Below are 25,837 nucleotides of genomic sequence, written 5' to 3'. Positions count from 1 at the left end.
TACAGACTGGGTGACCCAAACTAATGAGAAGGGTGGAGTCAGGAATCACCAGCCAGACACAGAGGGAGCAGGAGATGAACATGCCATGCTAATAAAGGTACTGCCATATGTCAGAGCATAAATAATGGGTTGACTTAAAATATGGGTTGACTTAAAATGTAAGAGCTAGTTAGTAATAAGCCTGAGGTATTGACCAAGCATTTATAAGGGATATAAGCCTCTGAATGTTTATTTGAGAGAGGCTGTGGGACACAGAAACTTCTGCTTACAGTTTAATTACCTCCATTTGCCAAAATCTAGTCCATTAAAAAAATCCCAAGCTGCTTCAATTTTTCCAGCTGGCCCCGACATCAAATGTCTAACCTCCTTTCCCCTCGTCCTCTGCACAAACACTAGAACAAATCAAGGTCTCGTTTCCATCACTTAACTGCTCCACCTTCGCCCCAGGTAACATATGCCAACAGTGTAACATATCAGCCAGAACAAACTCTCCAGAAGCACGCACACATCAATTGCATGTTTACAATTTTCCAATAGCAATCATTGACTCAGTCCAAATATCACTTCCACAAAGTATCCTTCTAGAGAACCCCAACAACTTCTATTACTCCAGCCACCTTATTTTCTTTATAGAAATAAAATAACAAAAAGAGTTATGTATGTTATATTTTGAGACAGGCTCTCCCATAGTCCAGGTAGCCTTTGTGAATTCATTCTGTAGCAGAGTGTGGCCTTGAACCGCTGCTATTCCTACCTCCACCTCCTGTGTGCTGGGATTACAGACAGTGCTAAAACTACCACATGCTGTTCTTTATAAACCACATTAACTACCAGCCTTTTCTGTTGTTGAGAAACATCGCCTGTCCAGCATAAGGTCTAACAATCTCCGTGAAAATTTAAGCCTCTCTTGGCTTCAAGATGTAGCTTCCTATTTACTTTTTCTTTGGATATAAAGACAATTAAACAAGTAGAAAATATATTATATGGATCTGACTACATTAAAGGCTGAATGTGTGGGGGTGGGGTGATGTGGGTGTGTGTGGGTGTGGCGCGCACTGCACAGACACGTTTTGTGTCTCATCCTAGCTTCAAAGTTGATTCTCCAATCTTGGCTTCCACAGTGCTGGACATAGTTTACACCACTAATTGCTCTTGTTTTGTTGTTTTACCTTTGTGGTTTGCCTATGATTGTGTTTAACCAAAGAAAACAACTGCTATTTATACCTTTTGTGAAGACTTTTTTGGATTGACAGATTTTAATTATTTCCGTAAGAGTGTCCTTCACTTTGGGGTACTTGTTTGACAGGACGCTTTTATTTGGTGTCTGTGTGTGTGACAAGATGGCATATATTTTAATTATCTAATTAACATTTTTGGCGTCCTTCGAAGCCCCTGCGTCGGGGCACAGGTGGAGGTCAAAGGACAACTTTTGGAAGTTGGTTTTCTTCCTTCCAAGGATCGAACTCAGGTTGTCAGGCAGGCTTGGTGGCAAGTACAGTTACCCCTAAGCCATTTTTCCAGCATTCAGGATGCCATTTCTTTATCTCCCCTCCATACTTAAGTCAGTAAGTGGCTGGAGAACGCAGGAGGCGGAGCCAGAGTACCCTGGGTTATTTTTGTTGTCGAGACAATCCACCTGCCTCAGCGTTTCGAGTGTTCGGAGTGCATTAAACCGGCCTGGGTAATCTTAAACCGTGCTTTTCCTTACTAGCACTCTTAAATCCTGACCAGCTATTTCTCCACTCCTCCATTGACTCGTGTACACGATGAAGATGATAACATCACAGACCAAGAAAACAGGTGCCCACGAGCAACTGAGGCACAGCAAGATTCCTCCCGACCTGCCAAAGCACCACCTCTGTCCCGGCCTTAGGTCGTGGGTATCTCGGTCAAATCTCTGAACTTGGTGTTCACGTACACGGACTGGGGCCGCGGCCCCGCCGCGCTACCCCGCGGGGCCGAGAACGTTTGGGACGTAAACGACGTAACGTAGTTGCAGAGGGAAATTCAGACTGCGGGGGTCCCCTATGCAAATCCGCGCCTTCCAGCCGAACACGGGCGCCGGCGCTTCCGCACTTCCCCTCCAGGGCACCCGGCCGCACCGGCCGCGCTCCGGCGCGGGGGCGGATATTTGCATGTGCGAAATCGGGAAGAGGGGGGAACCACCGCTCGAAAACCCCTGGCGGACCTCGGGCGGCCGAGAAGCTCGCCCGCCGCTCCGCCCCGCCCGCCTCCGTCCGCGCGACGTCACGGACACGCCCCCTTGGTCCGCGGGCTTTAAGCCGCCCTCTGAAGGCCACCGGAGGAGGGGGATTTCTCAGGGGCCGGCGGCTTCTCACGCGCGGAGACGTCACAGCGCGCCCCCGGAGCTCCCCGCGCGAGCGCGCAGGCCGCCGCAGCGCCGCCGGGGACGGGGGTGCGCGCACCCGGCGCGAGGCCACGCCCCCGCCCCCGCCCCGGGTAGGCGGTGGCGCGAGTGACGCAAGCAGCGGGAAATCCCCTTTCCGCCAGGCGGTCCGCCCCGCCCCCTGCCCCTGCCGCGGCATCCTGGCAGGGCGACGCCAGGACGCGGGTGACCCGAGCGCGAAGATTCAGGGGTGGGAAGGTGTGAGCCGCAAACCCAGAGAGGCCGGGAAAGAAGAGGAAGCCCGGGGGTGGTCAGAGGACTGGGGTCCCGGCTGCAGAGGCTGCTCGGCCTCCTGACTGACTAGTCGGCTGGCGGGCTGACGGGCTGACTCACGGGCGGACAGACGGACGGGCTTGCATCCTCTGGCCTGACGCGGGGAGCTGCGGCGGGCGGCGCGCGGAGCCGAGCCATGGCCTCGGGTGAGTACCGGGGCGAGCAGCGGGGCGAGCACCCGCGGGTCCTGGGAAGGAGCTGTCTGGCGGAGGCTCGGTTTGGGGTTGGGACATTCTGCCTTTCAAGTCGTCTCCTCTGGCAGATTGTCAGCCGTTTAAAAAGTTACCTGCTTCGGGGCTTTGGGTGTGAAATCAAAGCGGCGCACTGTAATCTGATCTCCTCGTAACAGCCAGAACCGGCGGAATCCCAGCGACGTGGTTTTAGGATTCGAGGGGTAAGCACGGTAAAGGAGGGCTCGGGAATCTCGCCTTTAAAGACCGGCACCGAGACGCCGCCGTTTTACTTTTTCGGAAAAAGAGGAACCTCCGGACCTCAGACGAGCTTTCTTTTTTAAGTCTTGTCGTGCCGGTAGCTAATCGCTCTCGGGCTGACAGTTGTACAGAATGTGGCGTGGCTGTAAAAGTCCTCGGTGGCGTTTTAACTCGTTCCAAGTGAAAACACAAGCTCCCCCCACCCCCCCGGGCTGAAGGGGTTCCTTGTCTAGTTTTCCGTGCCGACCCCCTCTACTCCCAACCCTGCACGAACATTTTGTTAGCAACAAGACGGCGAGACGAGTTTTCGGCTGTGCTTTAAAATAACTGGTGCGAGTGGAAATGTGATCGCTTAATGTAAATGTTTTCTTTGAGGGGAACACCTTTGTAAGGAACAGTGTATAGGACAAGGGGGGGGGGGGAGCCCAGTATGACAGCCTGCTGTAGGCAAAGCCAGCGAGTGCGTCCAGCCCACCCAGGTGGTTGTGGGCGCTTTCCTGGCCGGGGCAACTAAAGCCACCCCTTTATTCCCGCGGGATGCTGACCCTAATCTTCCCAGTGACCCTGTGGGTCACTGAGGAGAAGGCGGCCGACGACGTCTAGCCGAGAAGAGGAAGTAGAAAGCTAAATGAACTCCTCTAAGAGTTGAGCAGAACAATGCCATAACTCCTGCTGTAGGCCCTAAAGGAAACCGGGGTGTTTCACATGACACTTGATTTCAGTTTGTCTGTGGTTTTCATGAGAAAACAAGTGTAGTTTAAAGTATTTCAACTTTCTCTCTTTACTCATTTAAATGAACTCAGACTTTCAGGTAAAGTCGTAAATTTAACTCATGTTCAGATTAAAAGTACAAAGAAGGCTTCAAATATTTAATTAACTCATTGTGATCAGAAAGAGAGTCCATATAAAAGTTGGAGAGTGGCAGGCTTTGTTAAATAGAGCAGGTTTTGCCCTGTCTACTTAACAGGATTTTATTAATATAGTACATGAATGTAATACTTGAAATTTTCTCAAGAGAAAAAATCATTTATTACATAAAGTACTGTACGACTTAGATTTTAAAATGTGATACAATTGAAATTTGTCTAAGGAAACATTTTGTGATGTTAGAGAAATGATTCCCAAACTTAAAGGCAGAAATTTTTAAAGAAATGGCAAGGATTTAAAAGTTGTGTTTGGGTTGTAGCTCTTGATGGTGGTCTTGCTTAGCTTCTCTGAAGGCTTGGGTTCAATCCTCAGGACTGTCAGGGAAAAAAAATCAACAAAAAGTAAATAAATCTGTAAGTTGTAGTGTTGTTATCGTCTTTTGCACTAAATGAGACTATTTAAAATAAATTGTGCAATTTAAATGTGCTTCACTTATTTGAAATGTCTAGGGAAAATGTAGTTCAAAGGAGTCTGGGTACACTATCAGTTATAAAAACATACAGAGTAAAATTGTGAAATGCTTTCAAAATCCCCATTCCGTTTGGAATAGTAAGTTAAGATCAACAACATTTGCTCAATTTATCACTAATCTAGAGTCTTTTTGTAATATGGTATTGAAACCTTGAGAAGTATTCTTATTGATTACCAAGCATTTAAGACCATTTGTTCATCTGTCTCCGGATGTCATATGTAAATAGGTCTGTGTAATCGAATAGGCGGTGCCTATAATGTAAAAGTGTCATAGATCACAATCTCATAAGCAAAATTATATAAATGCCACAAGTAGACGGGATTTTATATGATGATTCTAATTATTGTTCTGGTAAATTAGCAAATTATGACTTCCTAGCTAGCCATTAAGCTGTTTTTCATTGCCCTTTTAAAAATACTGTGCCTTGATTCTAGCCTCTTAATATGATTAATTGTAGCAGGCAAAGTTATTATTCTTGTGATTCTATTCTATTTACTCTTAGACGCTTTATGCCTATATTTAAAGTTTCTCATTTCATAAAAAGAACAAAAACAAAGTGGGGGGCACAGTTACTTTGTGTGGCACGTACTGTGGTTACTAATGATTACTACATTCATCTTTAGTGAAATGTGCTTGAAACTTTAGAAAGTTTGGTTTAGTCACCCTTTTAGCATGGCTGCGGTATCACATAACAGGAAGTACAGGAAGAAAGTATTTTTGTGATCGTACTAGTCACCAACTTTATGTATGTGAATTTTAAGATAACCTTTTTTTTTTCCCCTAATAAAAGTGAATGTAACTGAGACAGCTTACAACTCAAATAGTAGAGCTGGAAGTCAGGAGTGGTTCGCTAGAACAAATGCCTGCCTCTCACAAATACAGATATTTCAGAAATGAAACACATGAAAAAGAGATAAAGCTGTTATCAAAATTAGTGATGTATACTAAAGAGACTGAGTGGAGAAAATGACAGGGGGCCCCAATCGTAATTAGGAACACAGGGTATCTGTGTGCTCTCTTTGTCAAATACAATTTAAGGGACTCAATAATTTTGATCTCAGTCTTCTTCCATCTGTGTTCTCTGCCTAATTGTGTTTATGAGCTTATGATCTGAATATTGCAAAGGAGGATATAGTTACCCAAAAGTAATTATTCATTTGAAATTTGTATTTAACTGAATCTCTTGTATTTTTAAGTCTGAAATCTTAATAGAGATGACTTGGTGCTGCCATGTATTTTTTTTTTATTCTAGGAAAGACTTTAAACATTACTTTTTCAGCAGGTAAAAAACTTTAGGACTGTTTTTTTCCCCCTGTACCTGCAGCAGTGAAATCTTACTGCAAAGCATTTACTTCACTTTGATTTGCCTTGTGCTACATTTGTTAGTTGAATACTCCTGTTGAATTCCTCCACACTGAAAGTCAGTTGGTTATATTGAATATATATGTGTGTTTGTGTGTGTGTGTGTGTGTGATATTGGTTTTGTTTTTTAGATAGGGTCTTAATGTAGCCCAGGTTAGCTATGTAGCTATGACAACTTTGAACTCTGATTCTCCTGCCTCAGCCTCCAAGTGCTAGAATTTCAGGTGTGAGTGACCAGGTCTGTCTTGAACTAGCTTTGATAGATCTGTCTGGAGGAAAAATGAGAACTCTTACTTACTTTTTTCCAGAATTAATAGCGATTCTGTTTGGGAGTGTGTGGTCCCTAGCTGTTTCCTCCTAGGATTTCTGTGGGAGAGCGGTGCTCTGGTCAGCTGCTCTCAACTCTGGTTAGTATGGCCTTCGTTTGTATGCTGGATTGTAAATAATAAGGTGCTGAAAGTAGTTCAGAATAAGACTTTGTTGAAAAGAAGCAATCTAAAGCTATCTTTAGAATGTCTTCTTGGCTGCAGTTGACTAAGCTTTTCTAGTATGGTAGAAGAGAAATGGGAGTGGCAACTAGCCCTCTTTGTTTTTGCCCGCTTTATCCATGATCCTGTCTGTACTTGGATCTGAACTCTGGGTTTCTTCCCTGAATAACTTGCATTGTTGTTGTTACTTCTTTGGGTTGTAGGGCACTTGGTCTTCAGAGTATTTAGACTAATTTGGAAGGCTTCCCCCCTCCCCCCCCCGAAATCTGGGCTTTCCTCTGGAAGAGCTCCATTTTTCTCTTCAGATCTCTGTGAGGCTAGGGTATGACTTAGGGTTTAGAAAAGCTACCTAGGTGGTTACTGAAGTACAGCCCCAGAACAAACTTGGCTCCAGGGACTACTTTGAATCTAAATATTTGCCTTCTGTTCTTAAGATAGCTGTATTGATTTTTAGATGATAGGTTATAGCCATATCTGTTTATGCTTAAATGCTTTTTTCATGTTACATAAGTGAAATAAGTGATAGTATTCAAAGCTTGGCTGTAATTACATCTCAGTCAGTTTGATGACTCTTGGCTTTTGTTTGTCCTTTCAACAAGAAAATCTCATGGAACAATTTCACTCTTTATCATTCTTTTCATATCCCTTCTGTGGGCACGGACTCAGAAGACATCCATTTGGTAGTCAGATTTGTTAGTTTCTTGGATTATGATTTCTTCACTGGTATATTTTTTAAAATTGTTTGTGTGTCTATATATGTGTATGACAGGGCATAGTGCTACATTCCTGTAATCCTGCATTTGGGAGGTAGAGGCAGGCAGATCTCTGAATTCAAGGCCAATCAGGTCTATTAAGTGAGTTCCAAGCCAGTTAGACCATGCAGTGAGACTATCTCAAAAGCTAAATAAACAAAAATAATAGAATAATAATCTTTTTCTCACAATTTTATATTATTTTGAAATTTAGTTTTATCATCTCTAAAATGAGATAACACCAGTTCTCTTTATGAAGATTAAAGTCAAGAGGATCAGTGCAAAATACCTATGTATGTATTTTCACTAGTATATGAAATTAACATATTCTCATTGTGCACTTAATTCTGGCTTCTAATTCTAACAATAATATTTTAGTGGGTATACATATTTTATATATAATTTTGAAGGCTGGTCTATTTCTAATGTATCAGTGTAATTTCTTTTTAATTTTAAAATCTCATACTTAAATTAGTAAATAGAAATTAGTACATTAGTAAAAGGAAACATAAATAGTAAGAAAAGTAACTAGGCTCAAAGAGCATACCTTTTGCCTAAGTGTACTTGAAATCTTAATTATATTGCAAGCATTTTAGCTGTAATTCAAAAGTTGTTCTAGCCATTATTTGGAATTTACAATGTAATTCAAAATATGGGGTTCAGTCCTTACTTTACACTATTCTGGTTTTAAAAAATTAAATTGTTTAGAAACAATTTTGAAAACATTTCTGTGCTTTTAAAAACTGTGGTGACTTTCAGTAATCTTAGTTAAGAGTATTTATTTTCCCTGATTTATAATATTCCGTTCTTCCTCTCCATTAAGGATTACATTTTTGCATTTTTCATCTTCAAGAGGAATGGCATTGTAAAACAGTACTGAGGAAGGACGTGATTGGCTCATTGTACTGCTACACAGTACAGACAGTCTCATAGCTAGGAGGGATTTAAAAGGCGTAGATACAGTTAGATGAAAACATGAGCAGATATGAGGAAGCATGAGGGTGTAGTCATTCTCATGCCTATAAAGCACTACTTTTTTTCCTATTAAAGAAGAATCTAATAAGGAGGAACTGATTCATCCGTAATACAGTCCTTTAGTTTTTAACAACTGACACCAAGGAACTTTAGAATTTTAATCTCCCAACAGATGTTAATTTAAGGCATTAATGAGTAATGCAATTTCTGTCATTTAGTAACTTGAAGCAAAGCATATAGCTTTATTTCAATAACAAAGCTAGGTGTGGTGACAGAAATCTATAATACTGGTACTTGGAAGGTATAGCATCTAGAAGATCAGAAGTGCAAGGAAAGCCTCAAGCTACACACTGAGTTACTTGAGATTCTGTCCCCAAAAAACGAAGATATAGCTCAGTTGGTAGAGTGACTGCCCAGTATTTGAGAGCCCTGGGTTTAACCCCAGCACTGTATAAAGCCCTGTGATAGTGGAGCCTGTAATTTTAACACTTGTTCGAGGCCAGTTTAGACTACAAAACAATTTAGAGACCTGCCCTAAGATGAGACCCTGGCTCAGAAAATAAAGAACACAATAGTTAACCTTGCCTAACCTAATGTTCTTTGGAATAATTGCTGTAAAAAAAATACTATGATTGTTGGCTTACAGCAATGTTTCTCACCTGTGAGGTCGCATATCAGGTATCCTGCATATCAGATATTTAATTTACATTACGATTCATAATTGTAGCAAAATTACAGTTATAAAGTAGCAATGAAATAATTTTATGGTCGGGGATCACCATAACATGAGGAACTGTATTAAAGGATCACAGCAGTAAGTGATGGTGGCACACGCCCTTAATCGCAGTACTTGGGAGGCAGAGACAGGCGGATCTCTGTAAATTCAAGGCCAGCATATTCTACAGGGTGAGTTCCAGGACAGGCTCCAAAGCTACACAGAGAAACCCTGTCTCAAAAAAAAAAAAACAAAACAAACAAACAAAAGGATCGCAGCATCAGGAAGGTTGAGAACCACTATTTACAGGAAGGGAAAGTTATTTCCAACTGGGGGAATGTATATAAATCAGACTATAACTTCTGAAACTTGGCTTTTAAGTGAGGCTTGTTATCAATGAAAAGTTTCTTTTCTTTCATTGGTTTTTGGTTTTTTGAGACAGGGTTTCTCTGTGTCACTCTGGCTGTCCTGGAATTCACTCTGTAGACCTGGCTGGCCTCAAACTCAGAGATCCACCTACATCTGTGCTAGGATTAAAGGAGTGCACCACCACTACCTAGCTCAGTGAAGAGTTTCTACAAGAGGAAAAATAAATATAGGTGCATGATATTACATGACAGTATTTAGGCAACTCTTACTACTTTAAGATAATCTTTTCAACAACTAATTTTATGTTCCTTTGTATTTCATAATTTCATAACTCTACTCACTGGCTTAAAGAAATGTGCAACTTGCTTTCAATGACCCTACCATGTTTTTTATATTTCTTCAAAAAAGTTAACAGGTACTGTTAATTATGTAATTCTATATCAATTTCCCACCAAGACACCTCTTAAAAAGTAGTGGGCTGGGATTTATTTGACCTTCTAGTTCAACCACATAAATTCTTTAAGATGCCACTGAAAAAATAATATTGAATTTAACCTAACTAAAGAGAAATGTACATTTTCCAGTAGTCTTATAAGAAGACAAGGTATGAAATATTTTAAATTGAGAGATAAAGTTTAAATATACAATGATGTACAAATTGTGAAATATTCAATATTCATTTGCCTTATATTTTCAGTAACTATTATAAACTTGGTTGAATTACAGTCAAGTTTCCTCTCTTTCTCTCGCTCATGTTCATATGCATAGGTGTGTGTGTGTGTATGTGTGTGTGTGTTCAGGTGTGTGTGTACATCAGAGACTAACATTGGTTCTCCAGGAGTTGTTCACCTTGTTCTTTGAGACAGGGTGTTCACTGGTACCTAGTACCTAACCATTAGGCTAGGTTGGCTCACTAGTGAACCCCAAGGTTCCTCCTGTCTTCTCCTCTCCCAGACTGGGCTTACAGGTGTATGCTACCATGCCTGAGTTTTTATGTGAATGCTGGGGATTCAATTACGGTTTTGTCCTTGAATGGCAAACACTTTTCTGACTGAGCTGTCTCCCCATCCCCTAGCCACCAGTGATTGATTTGTCTTTAATGTTTAGGTTCCAAACTACTGTCAGGTTTTATTTTTTAAATAATATTTTATTCTTATATTCGCCATGTTTCAGACATACCCACATTGTTGCTCATATGACAGTACTCCACACTTAGCTATGTTTTCATTTTAATTATCTGTAATATCATTTATTTGTAATTAACTGTAGTATAAAAATATTAAAAGGAAAAGTCCATAAATAAATAAAAACTTTTAAGTAACTCATTATAGTAATTAGTCATAATTGCTCTGTCTTATTGTTGCTAATCTCTTATATGTATGTATATATAGGAGAAAATCATGTGTGTGTATATATGTATATGAAAGTGACCTTTAAACTGATTATTTTCTCTCTTTTCTTCAGTCTATCCACTACCATCAGAATTCTTATTCTACAGTACGAAGCTGATCTTGTGATTTCCCTGAATAAAAGCATTGATTCCTTTCCACATCTAGAATGAAATCCAGTTCTCGGACTTTCCGTTCTCTTTCTAAGAGTGGAATTGTACTCCACTTCTGTTGGTGATTAATGCACCTTGTACAGACAATTACTTCCCTTTTCTAGAATGTCTTTTTACTTTTGTTTTGTTACATTTTTCCCTCTTAAACTGCTAGATTCCTCTTTTGTTCTTATTATAATTTTCTGCAGAATTTTGTTAGTACTTCCCCCCTTTTGTATACTAATTGTGATGTTTGTCTCACAGCTGAACGTGAGATCCTTTAGGGTAGCAGTTGTGATAGGATGGTGTGGCTGTCTTCAAGGGAGCATTGGAAGCAATAGTAATACCATTTTTTGGCTACCTCTTGGAGGTGTGATACTTGGAAAGAATTTAGCACATATTTTACAGAGTATATTAATAATAAGATATAATTAACACAGGGTCTTGCCAGACTCTTGCTGGACCTTGTTTTCTTTTGGGAATAGCACTCAGGAGACAGAGCAGGACGACCACTGCAAGTTCATGGTCAGTTGGGTCTACATAATGAATTCTAGAAGGAAAAGAAGATGAAAGTAGCTGGGTGGTATAGACCTTGTTCCATACTATATTTAAAAGACTTATTGTTTCACTGTTTCTCAAGATTGTTTGCATTCTAATAGGATAAGCCTTAGTGAAATGGATTTGTGATTTGGGGAATTCATAATTTAAAATAAAAACATATGGTTACCTACATTAACTTGTAGACACAGTAGTCTTTTTTGACCTTTTATTTCCATTACTTTGCTAATAAAAAAGGATGGAGATACTTATATTTTTAAGTTTTATTGATATACAATTAATTAGTTATAAGGTAATAATTATATATAAACTTTTATTTTTTGATTTTTATTTTTTTAAATAAGATCTCTTTATGACCAAGACTGTAGTTATGATTGACTCTTATTTTCTATTTAAACCTAAACCTCATGTTAGGACCCCAAAGATGGACTTTGTGGGGAGTCACTGGATCTTTTTGTACACCCTGCTGGCCTGAAACTCATTATATAGATTAGACTGGTCTTGAACTCACAGAGATCAGCCTTTCTTTGCTTTTGAAATTGCAAAGATTAAAGGCCTGTCCCACCACTCTTGGAAATAAATAAATAAATGTGTGTGTACATCTTAATCAACACAAAATAAACATAAACATGTCCACCATCCTTCAAGCCTTCTCATCTCCTGGTTTTAAACAAATAATGATCACCTTTATTTCATTATAGATTGACTTACATATTCTAGAGTTTCTTATAATTGGATCATATAGTATGTGCTTGTTTTAGATTGCTTCTTCCACTCAACACACTTACTTGATAGTAGTATATATCAGTATTTTATCCTGAGGGTGCATATTTTTTTATTACATTTGTTATGAAAAGTAAATTTTTTATCCACATTATAGGTTACATTTTGGAGGAGGTTCAGGTGGAACTAATGTGAAAATTTCATTGAGCCTATGTAAAATCACTTCTGAGACTTGTTTTAATATATTATGTACAGATTCTTTGGTATTCCAGACTTGTGTGCACAAAAATTTGTGCATTTTAATTTTCAATGAGTGTCCTTTCATGTACTTAGAGTCTAATTCAAAATAAAGCAGGTAAGTACATTTTACTCAATCTTGGAGTATAATGTACTCCGGAGTACTATTTCCTTCACCTTTCTTGGGAAGTGTTGGGTGAAAACCCTTCTAATTTGGCCTTATATGGATAGTAACTCTAAAGTGGTTGCCTCAAACTTAATACTGCCGTTAGTTACAGGTATCAAGCAGTAAGGACTAATCAATTGTGTGTTAATACTACTAGGAGCTCAGTTTGTGGAGGGAAAAGATATCTTCCTCATGTAATCTTTGATGACTACATTTGAAACTTGTTATTTAATGTTGAGAAGGAAAAAGATCTTTGCTTTGTTGTATTGTTTTTGTTTTAACACAAGTCATTAAAATCCATTATATTGCTATTATAATCTCACTCATTGCTATGTCTCTTTTAAAACTTTCAGGTGCATATAATCCATATGTAGAAATAATTGAGCAGCCAAGACAAAGGGGAATGCGGTTTAGATACAAGTGTGAAGGACGCTCGGCAGGCAGCATTCCTGGGGAGCACAGCACAGACAACAACCGAACATATCCGTCTATCCAGGTAACAGGCCCTTCCTCAGCGCCTCACTTTTAGTGGTTCGTATTTCACTATGACAATTGAATTAAACACTCAGTTTCTTTTTTGTTATGGTTTTGTTTCGAGACAGGGTTTCTCTGTGCAGTCCTAGCTGTCCTGGAGCTCACTCTGTAGACCAGGCTGTCCACTGGCTTCTGCCTCCCCAGTGCTGGGATTAAAGGGGTGCACCACCACCACTCAATGGAAGGCTCAGTTTCTTAACAGCTACCTTCATAGTCTTTTACTCCCATCCCATTTTTTCCTTTGTACTTGCTTTGCATTAACTAGGTGTGTAGGGAGATCTCTTAAATATGTGCACTCTTTCCTGCTGTAGTTCATGTGTTAATGTAACTGCAGATGATTTATTTGCTCATGTTTGATGTTTTGAAACAAAATTTCACTAGACTAGGCTAGCCCCAAACTTGTAGTGATATTCCCTCTTGCCTCTGCTTCCTTCACACTGGGAATATAGGCATGCACAATCATGCCTAGCTGCTTTTTGTCACTTAAATTCCAATTTAAAAGCTTAATAGTGAGTTGATGTGGTAGCACATGCCTGTAATCCAAGCATTTGGGAAGGAAAAACAGGTGGATCTGTAGTTTGAGGACTGCCTGGACCGCATACGAAGTTCCAGGCCAATGTGGACTGTTTTTGTCTCTTTGTTTGTTTTTTGTTTTGTCCAGACAGGGTTTCTCTGTATCTTTGGATCCTGTCCTAGAACTTGTAGACCAGGCTGGCCTCGAACTCACAGAGATCCTCCTGCTTCTGCTTCCCAAGTGCTGGGATTGAAGGCATGTACCACCACCACCTGGCTCCAATGTGGACTTTTTAAACAAGACCTTGTCTCAACAAATAAGTAAAAACAAAGTTAGTAACTAGTCAGGGGCAATATCACCCACTGTGGGGAGGCTGTGGTAGGAGGATTACTTGGGTCCAGAGACCATTGTGGATAAAAGTAAGACAGTATCTCAAAATCGAATTTGAAAAATGGTTCTTAATCTTTCATGATTAGATCTGAAATCACTTCTTTGTAACTAGCTTATTTACAATTTATTTTATTGAACCTAAGGAGAATTACAAAGTTAAAGCAATTAAGTCCATTGTCAAGTTATATATTGATTTCCAAATTTCTCTTTTTGTTTTAACTGATATGTAGATGCTGAAATTAAACATATTAATAGGCTGTCATGTAATGTCTGATACATATATACATCATGTAATTCTTAAATCAGGTTAAACATACTTAACTCCTCAAACATTTATCATTTCTTGTGAAAACATTCCAAGTCCTCTTAGTTTAGTTAAATACACAATATATTTGTACATAGTCACCATATTGTATAATAGTGTCCCTAGAGCTTTACAAATTACTGTACAAATTGAATTTTAAAAAGATTTTATTGTTATATGTATATGTGCCTGATACAGATACTGGGATCTGAACTCTGGTCCTGTGGAAGACCAGGAAGTGCTCTTCCTTTTGAGCTATCAGTCCAGTCCTAGAACTTCATGCTTTTAAATAACATTTTTTGGCAACAGTATGGATTTGGGTTATCTCAGTTCTTTTAAGTATTCAAATGGAAGAGATGTAGTGAAAAGTTAACTTAAAAATTCTATTCTTCCAATCTTGTGAGTCCCTTTAGCTCCTCTTTAAAAAAAAGTTCCTAAATTTTATTTATGAATTCATACGAAATATTAAAGACAGTGTGTTGGCCCTCACTCCCCACTCCTCTTCGTTCTAGCTAACCTGGAAGTAGCACAGGCATTTCAGAGTTCTTTCTGCTGTTAGCAATGACGCACAGCCAGACATGCAGCCAGTCCTGGAGAGTCTTCTTCTTCAGAGATTTTTTTAATGAGATATTTCAAGTATCGTTTGGAAGAAGACACCTTGGAGGAGACAGTGATCTCGCTCCTGCTCCTTTTGATGGTCACAACCCCTCCGTCAAGATTTCCAGCTTTTCCTCTCACCTTGAATCTCTCGGGTGGGAACCAGCAACATCCACGATGCTGTCTTCTGTAGGGTGGGTGCAGTCAAGGGCGAATTTCAAAACCTGCTTTTTCCCCTTCCTTTGCCACGAGCTCTTTCTCATAGGCCACCTGTCCTATGAAACAGTACTCTATCTTGTTGTTTGTTTGTTTTTTAATTCTTGAACTTTTTTAGACTCTCTCCCTCTGTCCCTCCCCCCCCCCATCTCTGTGAACATGCACACACATGTAAAAGTCAGAGGACAGCCTTCAGGGCAGTGCTCTTGTGTGCTGTGTGAGATCCAGAGATTGTACTTCTTGGTGGCAAATGCTTTTACCTATAGCACCATATAACCAGCCCTTAGTTCTTCTTAAATCATACTACTTTATACATCAAAATTATGTGTATGGTTTGTGTCTTTTCTGCTCCAACAGGTTCCAAACACTTTACAGCTTGAATTCTTTCTCCATCAGCCTATTTTGTAGTTTTAGCAATTGTGGGTGGATATGATCAGTATACACTGTATAAGTAAATGTATGAAACTTTCAAAGAAAAATATAAACAGACAGGCACAGTGGTACATGTCTTTAATCTCAGAATTTGGGAGGCAGAGGCAGGTGGATCATATTTATTTGCTATCATTTTCAGTGTAGCTTAAATATGTTTTTTCAAGGCATATTTATGGTATGATAGTGTAACCAAAAGCAAAGCACTGAGAAGCTAATCTCTAAGCGTTTCCTTGTGCTCTGTGACCCACCCCTCCAAAAAAAAATTATCAACTTTCCAGGCCTTGTTGGTGCACACCTTTAGTCCCAGCACTTGGGAGGCAAAGGCAGGTGGAACTCTGAGTTTGAGGCCAGCCTGGTCTACAGAGTGAGTTCCAGGACAGCCAGTGCCACACAGAGAATCCCTGTTTGAAAAAAGCCTGTTTCTTGAAAACCAAAGAAAGAAGGAAGGAGGGAGGGAGGGAGGGAGGGAGAGAGGGAGGGAGGGAGGGAGGGAGGGAGGGAGGGAGGGAGGGAGGGAGGGAGGGAAGGAAGGAAAGAAGGAAGGAAGGAAAGGTATCAACTTACTTGATTTATTTAGGATTTTGACACAGATCTCTTATAGCTCAAGTGAGCCTCATACTCATCATGTAGCTGAGGAGTACCCTGAATTTCTGAAAATTGTTGTCTCTTCCTATTGAGTATGGTTAATGTGGTTCTGAGAATCAAATCTAGGGCCTTGTGCATACTAGGCAAGCATTCTGTCAACTGAGCTACATCCCCAATACAGTTTACCTGTTTTGTGTTTGGTTTTTCAAGACAGAGTTTCTCTTTGTATAGCCTTGGCTGTCCTGGAAGTCACTCTGTAGGCCAGGTTGACCTTGAACTCACAGAGATCAGCCTGCTCTGCCTCCTGAGTTCTGGGATTAACGGTATACACCACAATGACCAGCATGCTTACCGGTTTTGGTTTGGTTTTCTGAGACAGGGTTTCTCTGTAGCTATTGAGCCTGTCCTGGAACTAGCTCTTATAGACCAGGGTGGCCTTAAACTCACAGAGATCCACCTGCTTCTGCCTCCCGAGTGCTGGGATTAAAGGTGTGTGCCACCACCACCTGGCCTGGTTTTAAAAAGGAAAAAAAGTAACCAGACAATAAAACTAATGAAATTAGGGCAGAAAGAACATTTCAGGAGTTGAAAGATAGTTTTCCCTGCTGGTATTCTCTGAAAGCTTTAATCTCAAGTAAGCTGCTGAATATTTGAACTTTACTCAGTGCTGACTTCATTATATAAATTGAACTTGAATTTAGTGGATCAGTTTTTTATATATTTTTTTGCTTTTAAAACAGGGTATTGTTGTTTGTAGCCCTAGCTGGCATTGAATTTGTGCCAGTCCTTTTTCAGCCTTCCAAATGCTGGGGTTATTGGCATATGCCACAATATACCATCTGGCAGCTCTGTTCTTAACAAGATATACTTACAGATTGTACAATTAATTTCCCCTTTCAGATTATGAACTATTATGGAAAAGGAAAAGTGAGAATTACGTTGGTAACAAAGAATGACCCATATAAACCTCATCCTCATGATTTAGTTGGAAAAGACTGCAGAGATGGCTACTATGAAGCAGAATTTGGACCAGAACGCAGACCTCTGTTGTAAGTATGCAGTCACAGAAATCTTGGCAGGAGGACAAGAATAGCATTTTAGTTTTTACCAAAATTAATTTCGTATTTAATTTACTATAGTTCACATTTAAATTTTTAATTTTATTTTTCATCTGTAGGGGTACATGCATGGGCCATGGGGTGCATGTGGAGGTCTGAGTTGGTCCAGCTTGTGAAGCTGGTTTTTTCCTCTGCCATGAGAACTCTGAGGATTGAACTTAGGCCACCAGGTGTGGTTGCAGATGCCTTTACCCCCTGAGCCATCTCACCAACCTGATAGTTAAGTTTTTGGTTTTACCATTGGCATTAGAATTGTCCTTTCATTATTTATTGACAGCACCACAGCTGGTAGTCAGCAGAACTACTTCCTCGAGAGTTGGAGGTTTAGACAGCTCGTGTAACCCGGGCTGGACTCAAACTTGCTATGTAGAGTGAGTTTGAACTTGTCTTCCTGCCTCCACCTCCCAAATCCTGGGTTTGCAGGTAACACCACCATGTCTGGCTCAACTGAAGCACTTCTTTTAAAAATTTGTATGCTCTTCTCAGTGTTTCAAGATAGTGTTTATACAGGCCAGGTGGCCTTCCAGAGGACCCGGACACTGAGAGTCCAGGGTGAGGTTAGCCATAAAGTACCACATCAGTTTGTGCAGACTGAGCTCAAGACAGACTGCCGCCCTGTTAGGCTAGCAGTCTGAGAACCGAGCTGTCTGTCTGCCACTCCTTATCTCATCAGTTTGGGCTGTTTGGAGACAGAATCTCACTTTGTAGCTCAGCCTAGCTTCCAACTTGTGGTGATCCTTCTGCCTCAACCTCCAGAGTACTGGTTATAAGTAAGCATGTGTTACCATATTTGGATAGGTGTACTTCTTTATAATTACTGAAAGTAAAGAAAGCATTTTATGTTATGCTTTATCTCTACGTTCTGCATAATCTAAGAAAAATTTGAGGCCAACCTGGAATACACAGCAAGCCCAACTGATGCACATTTGACAAGAAATACTACTGCCTGCATTACTTGAACTTCCGCCCAGTGTTTTAAACTTTCAACTATTTGTGTCTTGAAATACTCTTTCTGATTTCTGTACGACAAAGTTGTTTTAATTTGTAGTTTTCTAGCTGTTCTTCCGTGGCCTCTGTGTCTTCATCTCTCTCACACTCTAGTGCCTCTAATATACTTTTTCTGGTATTTCAAGACAGGGTTTCTCAGTGTAGTGCTGGCTGTCCTAGAACTCAGAGATCTGCCTGTCTCTCCCCTGGGACTCAAGGATTGCACCTCGAATCTTACATTGCAGTCATGAGAGTATTCTTTAGTTGTCTCTGCACACAGTGCCCTTTCATAGGGCCTCCTCATGATGTGTTCCTTTTGTCTCCCTAGTGCAGTCCATAGTATCACTTCCCACAGGAAGCCTGCCTGCCCACCTGAATTGATCCTATTATATGCTCCTTCCCATAGAGTATGTTTACTTCCATAAAACTTGTTTTGATTCAGTTGAGTGGTTTTTGCATATGATTATTTAGTAGTTCAGCAGACTTGAGCTAGCGGGGTTTTTTTTTTTCTGTAAATGGCTAGTCGTATCATAGGCTTTACAAGCCTTTTAGACTCTAATGTCCTACTCAGCCCCACTATTTCAGGAAAGCAGTCACAAATGATACGTGAGTGTACGGGCATGTTTGAGTTTCAATACAAACTTCATTTGCAAAACAGCAGTATGCTGAATTGGCCCATGAATTAGAGTTTGTCAATCCCCCATTCCCAACACTAAGGTTCCATGAAGGGAGAAATTGTACATCTCCATTCCTTTCTAGAGTTTTCATGCATAGTTGGAACTCCAAAATATGTTGAATGACTATGAAGGAATAAATGGGAGAATGAACCAAATACCATAATGATTCTTGGTTTCCTTAATGCAGAGGTTTTTTTGCCTCGTTCCCTTCTTTTCTCTTTCTGCTAGTGTTGGGGTTGATTCCAGAGTGTCATGAGCTAGACAAGTACTATACTACTGAGTTAATGCCTAGCTCTTGGATTTTTGAAACCCCCCATTACTTTTAATATTCTGTGCATTAGCAGGTGTGATTATTCAGATGAGACAAAACCAAGTAGTATATATTAGGGTGAAGAATTCTTTAAAACCTTTTATTAGAGAAAAAACTAAAAAACACAATAAGAATCTCTCAAAGATTCTTTTTGAGAAGGAATTATTTAGTTACAGGATTTCAAGAAAGGATTAAGAATTCATAACTTATTTATTTCTGCTATTGGAGGTGGAGGAAGGAAATGTCAGAGTTATTTTAGGTGCTGGTGAAGTCACAGGTGTGAGTGCCGAGCATGAAGCATGAGCATCAAGGCGGCACGGATGTGGAGTAGAATGAGCCAGGTAGCTGCAAGTGCCAAGTGAAATGGGAAGAAAAAGCGGCAGTCTTATCATTGAGTTTTGCTTCCTTATTCACACCCACCCATCTCGAATGATGTCATGGTTTTTCCATGTGGGAACAAGTATGACTGGGTGGTGGCAGGGGAGTTCCCCCCACCATCATCTGTATTACACATATGCAAATGAATAATATTTGTAGCTATTGAGAAGTTTTCCATAAGTGACCTTCTGAACATGTTAAATAGTGTTAGTATTAAACCTCTCTAATTAAAAAAAACACTCCACTCCTATAACATGGCATAAAGTGTATTCTATAATCTACGACAAAACTTGAGGTCAGCCTAGAGGACACAGCAAGACACTACAGCTGCTCGCTGTGATTTGATGTAGTCGATGACACAGCTTTCAGCGATGAGCTAGAGAGACAGCGTAAATGAACAGAGAAATCAGACATAAGAAGGCTAGCCAGGTCCCCATCAACGGGAGAGCTGTACGTAAGTGGGCACAGAGTGCTGTCAAGCCTCTAAAATGTTCACAAAGCCAGGAATACTGATGTTCTTCTCTAGTTACTTGACTTTTAAGTTCCATAATGTATACAGATTTTTTTTAATTCAGTAACCACTCCTATAAAATCTTTAAAAAAATATAGGTTATAGGAGCAAATCATGCCTTCATATTTCAGAGTCTGGCTGTCTTTGCACCTCTTGATACACAAATTTTAGTGAATTGATCATGAATTTGTTTGGAATGTGAAATTTTGCTTTTCGGTATTTTTTTTAAAAAATGTTTATCTACCTTGGTACATTTGACTAGGCATATTGGTAAAATATAATTATAAAATAGTATATTTGAAAGTGAAATAGTACTATATACTTTTATATATAGTACTTTGTTGGTTTGGTTTCCCACGGTCTAAGCTAACCCTCAGACTTTTAGGTAGCTGAGGATGACCCGCATACCTCCATTTCCCCAGCGCTGTGATTAAAGGCAAACGCCACCATGCGCACTGTTTGTTTATTAGCAGTTCTCTTAGACAGTGCTGCTTTTTGTTACTCTTGTATCTTTATTATCAAAATTAGAAATAGGATCCATGTCCTAGCAGCTGGATTTGACTGGAAGGTGACTTCTCAATGTTGACTGTGTTTGACTTCTGTCATATTTTTAACTGTGATGTGATTTTGAAAGTTTCATTTTTTGCTCTTAGTTTTCAGAATTTGGGTATTCGGTGTGTAAAGAAAAAAGAAGTGAAAGACGCTATTATTTTAAGAATAAGTGCAGGAATCAATCCTTTCAATGGCAAGTATTTTGTTACAATTCCTACTATTTGAATATCGATGGACTGTGATTTCTATTTACATTATAATTCTACTTGTTGACTTGTATTTGTACCCGAGGAATCAAGTGTTTGTCTGTTTGTTTGGTTTTTTTTTGTTTTGTTTTGTTTTGTTTTTCGAGACAGGGTTTCTCTGTGGCTTTGGAGCCTGTCCTGGAACTAGCTCTGTAGACCAGGCTGGTCTCGAACTCACAGAGATCTGCCTGCCTCTGCCTCCCGAGTGCTGAGATTAAAGGCGTACGCCACCATCGAGGGCTCCTCTTCCCCTTTCTTACTGTTTATTTTGACATAAGTTCTTCCTCTGATGGGTCTATCATTACCTGTTGCAGAGTGACCTTGAACTCCCAGCAATCTTCTCTCCCTCATCAGCCTTCCCAAGTGCTTAGATTATAGATGTAAGCCACCATGCCTGGCTAAAACAAACGAAAGGAAAACTAAAACCCGCTGCAGGAGTTTTTATTTTCTTTGAATATGCTTATTCCTTATGCCACTCGTCACTCACGCAAGGAACAGCACTCGCTCCTCTATCCACGCTCTCCTCCCTCCCTGCCACAGTTGTTTGCTAATAGGAATCTCATAAGGCCTTGCTGACTTGAATTGCTGTTTCACTGAGGCTGGCCTTGTCCCTGCCTCAGCCTCTGCCTCTGCCTCTGCCTCCCAAGTTCTGCCATTACAGGCCTGCAGCACCATACCTGGCCACTCAAAATATTTTTTAGACTTCTTTATATTTTTAAGTATGAATGTTTTGCCTGCCTGTGTGTATATGTACCACATGTATGCCTGGTACCCTTGAAGGTCAGAAGAGGGCACTGGATCCCCCGGAACTTGAGTTGCAGATAGATATGAGTCACCATGTGGGTTCTGGGAATCAAACCCAGGTCCTCTGCAAGAGCAACAAGTACTCTTAAACACTAAGATGTCTCTCTAACCCTTCAAAATGTTTTTGTAATGGCAAATATATCTTGCTATTTAGCACGTTTTATTGGCAATAGCACTTACTAGCCATTTTATTTTTAAGTTATTGTTTGGGGACAAGGGCTTACCATATAACACATGTCTATCCAAGAATGACTTGAATTTTCTGATCCTCTTGCCTCCACTTCCCAATACTGGGACCATCATCACACTTGGCTTATGCACTGCTGAGGATAACTCAAGGTTTCTTTGAGTGTTAAACAAGCCCTCTGCCAACTGAGCTGCTTCACTGACCCTAAGCATTTATTCTTTATGATGCTATGGGGTGTGGCATCTAGTACCTTGTAGCATTCTGTATTGTCAATAGATAAATGATTGCTGAAATGCATGCAGTTATCCTTACTTTAAAAAGTCTTCATTCTAAAGTCCTGTGTAGCTACATAAATAGTTTTGTTGGTCTAGGCATGGTAGAGCACACATGTATTTCAAGCTACTTGAGACTGCATCCTCAAACTCACTATGTAGCTGAGAATAACCTTGTATTCTGAGCCTTTAGTCACTCATTAACTGAAGAGATGTAATAAATACCTATTATCTGTAAACTCTTATCTTTGATGTTTAATGAAACATAAAGATGCAATACACCCATTCTGAGCTCATAGAACTTTGCCTAGTAGGGTAGAAGCAGCACGTGTACATGGCGGTCATGTGAGATGAGAACCCAAGGACAGAGCTAGTGCTGCGCTGATTTAGAGAAGGGGTGTTTCTTCCCGTCCAGAACGAGACTTAGACTGTGTAGAAAATTAGTTCAGGAATGGAGATATGGCTCTAGAAGTAAGTGCTTTCTGCCTAAGCACAAAGACCTGAGTGTAATCCTAGTGCCCATTTGAAAAACGGTCAACACTGGGGAGGTGACTACAGGGGGGTGTCTGGGGCTGGAGGGTCAGTGAAAGACCTCATCTTAAAACATAAATGAAGACAGCTAAGACACCTGGTCTTGCTCTCTGTCCTCTGTAAAGAAGATCTCGTCTTACACACACACACACACACACACACACACACACACACAAAGGAGTTCTTAGTTGGGTTTTCAGCCTTTACTCTGAATCCATATCACTTATGACTCCTGGTTGGCAGTCATTTTTAGCCATGCTTGCCAGAGATGAGAAACATGGTTAAAAACCATGTTCGTTTTAGGTAACTGTTCTGCATTCTGAAAATAGTGTTTTGATGCCCCCTTTTTTCTTACGTATGGTGTAGTGATTAGCTGTGGGCCGGCTTCCCGCCACCCAGCTCCTGGCCACTGGCTAGCTTATGCCCCGAAATAACAACACACAAACTGTATTTTTTTAAACACTGCCTGGCCCATAAGTTTCAGCCTCTTACTCACATCTTGACTAACCCATACCTAATAATCTGTGTAACACCATGAGTGGTGTCTTATCAGGAAGGATGCAGCATGTCTGACCTGGCGACTGGCTTCATCGCATCTGTCTCCCTGAGGAGAGGCATGGCAGTCTGTGCCAGAGAGGAGAGGCAGGGCAATTGTCTGAGCCATCTACCTCACTTCCTTTTTCCTGTTCTGTCTACTCCACCTATCTAAATCTTGCCCTATCAAAAAGCAAGGCAGTTTGTTTATTAGCCAATGAGAATCCTCCATCAGTACGGGAGAAGGGTGCATTGGTATGGAGGTTAAGGACAGCCTCGGATGTCTGAAACAGGGCTTCTCACTGGTTTAGAGTTCGGCAGTCTGCTAGGGTTTGCTGTCTGCCTTCCCATATAAGCCTTGTTACACTTTGGCCTTTCTACGTGGGCTTGGGAGTAGAACTCAGGACCTTGTGCTTGCAAGGCAGGCACTTCACCAACAGAACTGTCTCTCTCAGCCCCACTCTGACTTTCTAGTTAGGCAGCCATGTTTTTATAGACTCACATGTTAGGCTTGAGAATGCTGATACTGGAATAAATTTCAATGTCAGGTTTGGCATTATGAGCTACACAGTGAGAGCTTGTTTCAGTAAACAAAAAGAAGCCAGTTGTGCTGATCCATCTGCCTGCCTCTGCCTCCCAAGTGCTGAGATTAAAGGCATGGGTCACCCTTTAATTAATGGCTACCCATTAATTTTAAGAAATTTTTATTGGTTGTTCCCTGTAAGACTGTGGAATTTGGCTAATTGTTTTTCACATTTAGTATTTTAATTTTAATACTAATCTACTTTCTTAGTAAAATTTTCATGTAATTTAACAAAATTCATGCTTTTAAAATATAGTCTATATTAGTAACAATTTATTGCTATAGAGTTAAAATATTATTTCAAAGGCAGCAATATTTTGTTTTAGAAATAGGTTTCTTTTCAAAATCAATGTAAACAAACTGTTCTTGTGCTATTTTCTATGACAAGTTGTTATATTTTTTCAGAACTATAAAAATGCCCTGTTGTACATTTTGTTTGTTTTAAAGCAAATTTGACTTACACATAAAATGTCTTAAGTAAGCCTACACCATTTGGTACCTTCCGCACATCTCATCTCTAACATGTTGGTGTACAGTTAGTATGACCCTTTGCTTCAAATTCCCTCTCCACCATTTAGCTGTGAAACTCTGGGAAACTATTTCCTCTCTTTAAAATCAATATCTTTCCTGTAAAAACAGGGGTGACAGTAATTCTTGCTAGATTTAGAAGGTAATTGCAGACTGGGCCAATTACTGTGGTTAACAAAGAATGCCTATTTCCTATTGCCTATAACTTGCCTCCAGAATTAAGACTTTTGATTTATGTTGTCAGTTTGTGATTCTACCCTAAAGTTGCAGGCTCCTAGCATCGTTCTTCCCTGGACATGGCTGTATGTATCGCGTACTGTTAGATAGTAATGGCGTGACATGAAAGCCATTCTTGAGCTTGTGGGCCATCCTAGTTTTGTGCAGGTTTAGGTGCTGCTTAGGGTTACTGGATGTTGTGGGTAGAGAGAAAGACGAGAGGATTTTGCATATGTAACTATTCTGCATTCTAAAGCTTATGTTGTACTGTTCAGTCCCTGAACAGCAGCTGCTGGACATTGAGGACTGTGACCTAAATGTGGTGAGACTGTGTTTTCAAGTCTTCCTTCCTGATGAGCATGGCAACCTGACAACTGCTCTTCCGCCCATTGTTTCTAACCCGATTTATGACAACCGTAAGTGCTTTAATTTACTTATGTCTATACTCTTAGCTTGTTTTATTTCCTTAATTGTTAAAACTTTAAAGTATTTTCTTAATTAGAAAAGGAGTATATTAGGTGAGTATGGTGGCTCATGTCTCTAATTTTAGCAATCAGAAGGCTGAGACAGGAACATAAAATTTGAAGGCATTATGGAGTATACAGTGAGACCTTGTTTCGGTAAACAAAAAGAAGCCAGGTGTGGGTGAGCCGTCTGCCTGCTTCTGCCTCCCAAGTGCTGGGATTAAAGGCATGAGCCACATTTTCTGGCAACATATATGGCTACCTATTAATTTTAAGAAATCATTACCCAGTTAAAGGGTATTTGATTAGTTTCCTTCTTGTCTTCTTGTGAACAAATTATACTGCAATAAATATATTTGTGTGTATTTTAAAGACATCGATATGTTTATATCATCTATCTATAAATAAGTTTATGTGTGCATTTAAAAGACATCTGTCTATCTACATATCTATCATCTGTCATATCTATGTGTGTATGTTCATGTGTATGCGGAGGTCAGAAGAAAATTTGCAGGACTTCTCTGCTTCCACCCTGGGATCAAACTCAAGTTTGTCAGGCTTGGCAGTGTCACCATTACTCACTTAACGATCTCTTCGGTTTATGAATATTCATATCTTACGCAAATAATTTCTGGCGTTTGTTTTCAGAAGTATAAATTTTGATGACTATATTAGAGGATATCGAAGTTTATTTGAAAAAATTATAGAACTCCAAAATATTTCATACACACACACACACACACACACACACACACACTCACTCACCAGTGGTGTGTGCTATACCTATTTTGCATGTAGAATACTGGTCCATAGAGTATAGAGGTAGAGTATTCATATCAGAGATCCTTGGGTGCCTTGAAGGACTATTATAATAATATTGGGCAGATAAATGAAAATTGCATTGCCCTACAGATATAGCTAGTGATGTAAAAAGACTAGTCACGGTGTGCCCTTATCAAAAATTGGGAGGAAA

General features: G+C 40.2%; 1 protein-coding gene across 2 annotated transcripts in view; it reads left to right on the top strand.

Moving 5' to 3' along the window:
• Window positions 1-2,566: 2,566 nt before the first annotated feature.
• Rel (REL proto-oncogene, NF-kB subunit) overlaps window positions 2,567-25,837 on the top strand; it is a 36,610-nt gene continuing 13,339 nt past the window's right edge. For both annotated transcript variants that reach the window (XM_038344405.1, XM_038344399.1), the window contains exons 1-5: window positions 2,567-2,826; window positions 12,749-12,891; window positions 16,868-17,016; window positions 20,602-20,693; window positions 24,676-24,816. In XM_038344405.1, the coding sequence (XP_038200333.1) occupies window positions 2,817-2,826; window positions 12,749-12,891; window positions 16,868-17,016; window positions 20,602-20,693; window positions 24,676-24,816 (535 nt within the window). In that variant the 5' untranslated portion in view covers window positions 2,567-2,816. The remainder of the gene's footprint in view (window positions 2,827-12,748; window positions 12,892-16,867; window positions 17,017-20,601; window positions 20,694-24,675; window positions 24,817-25,837) is intronic.

Source organism: Arvicola amphibius, chromosome 1, assembly GCF_903992535.2.
Source record: "Arvicola amphibius chromosome 1, mArvAmp1.2, whole genome shotgun sequence".
Taxonomy (NCBI): domain Eukaryota; kingdom Metazoa; phylum Chordata; class Mammalia; order Rodentia; family Cricetidae; genus Arvicola; species Arvicola amphibius.
Note: the sequence above shows the minus strand (reverse complement) of the source record. Positions and strands in the feature narration are given on the sequence as shown.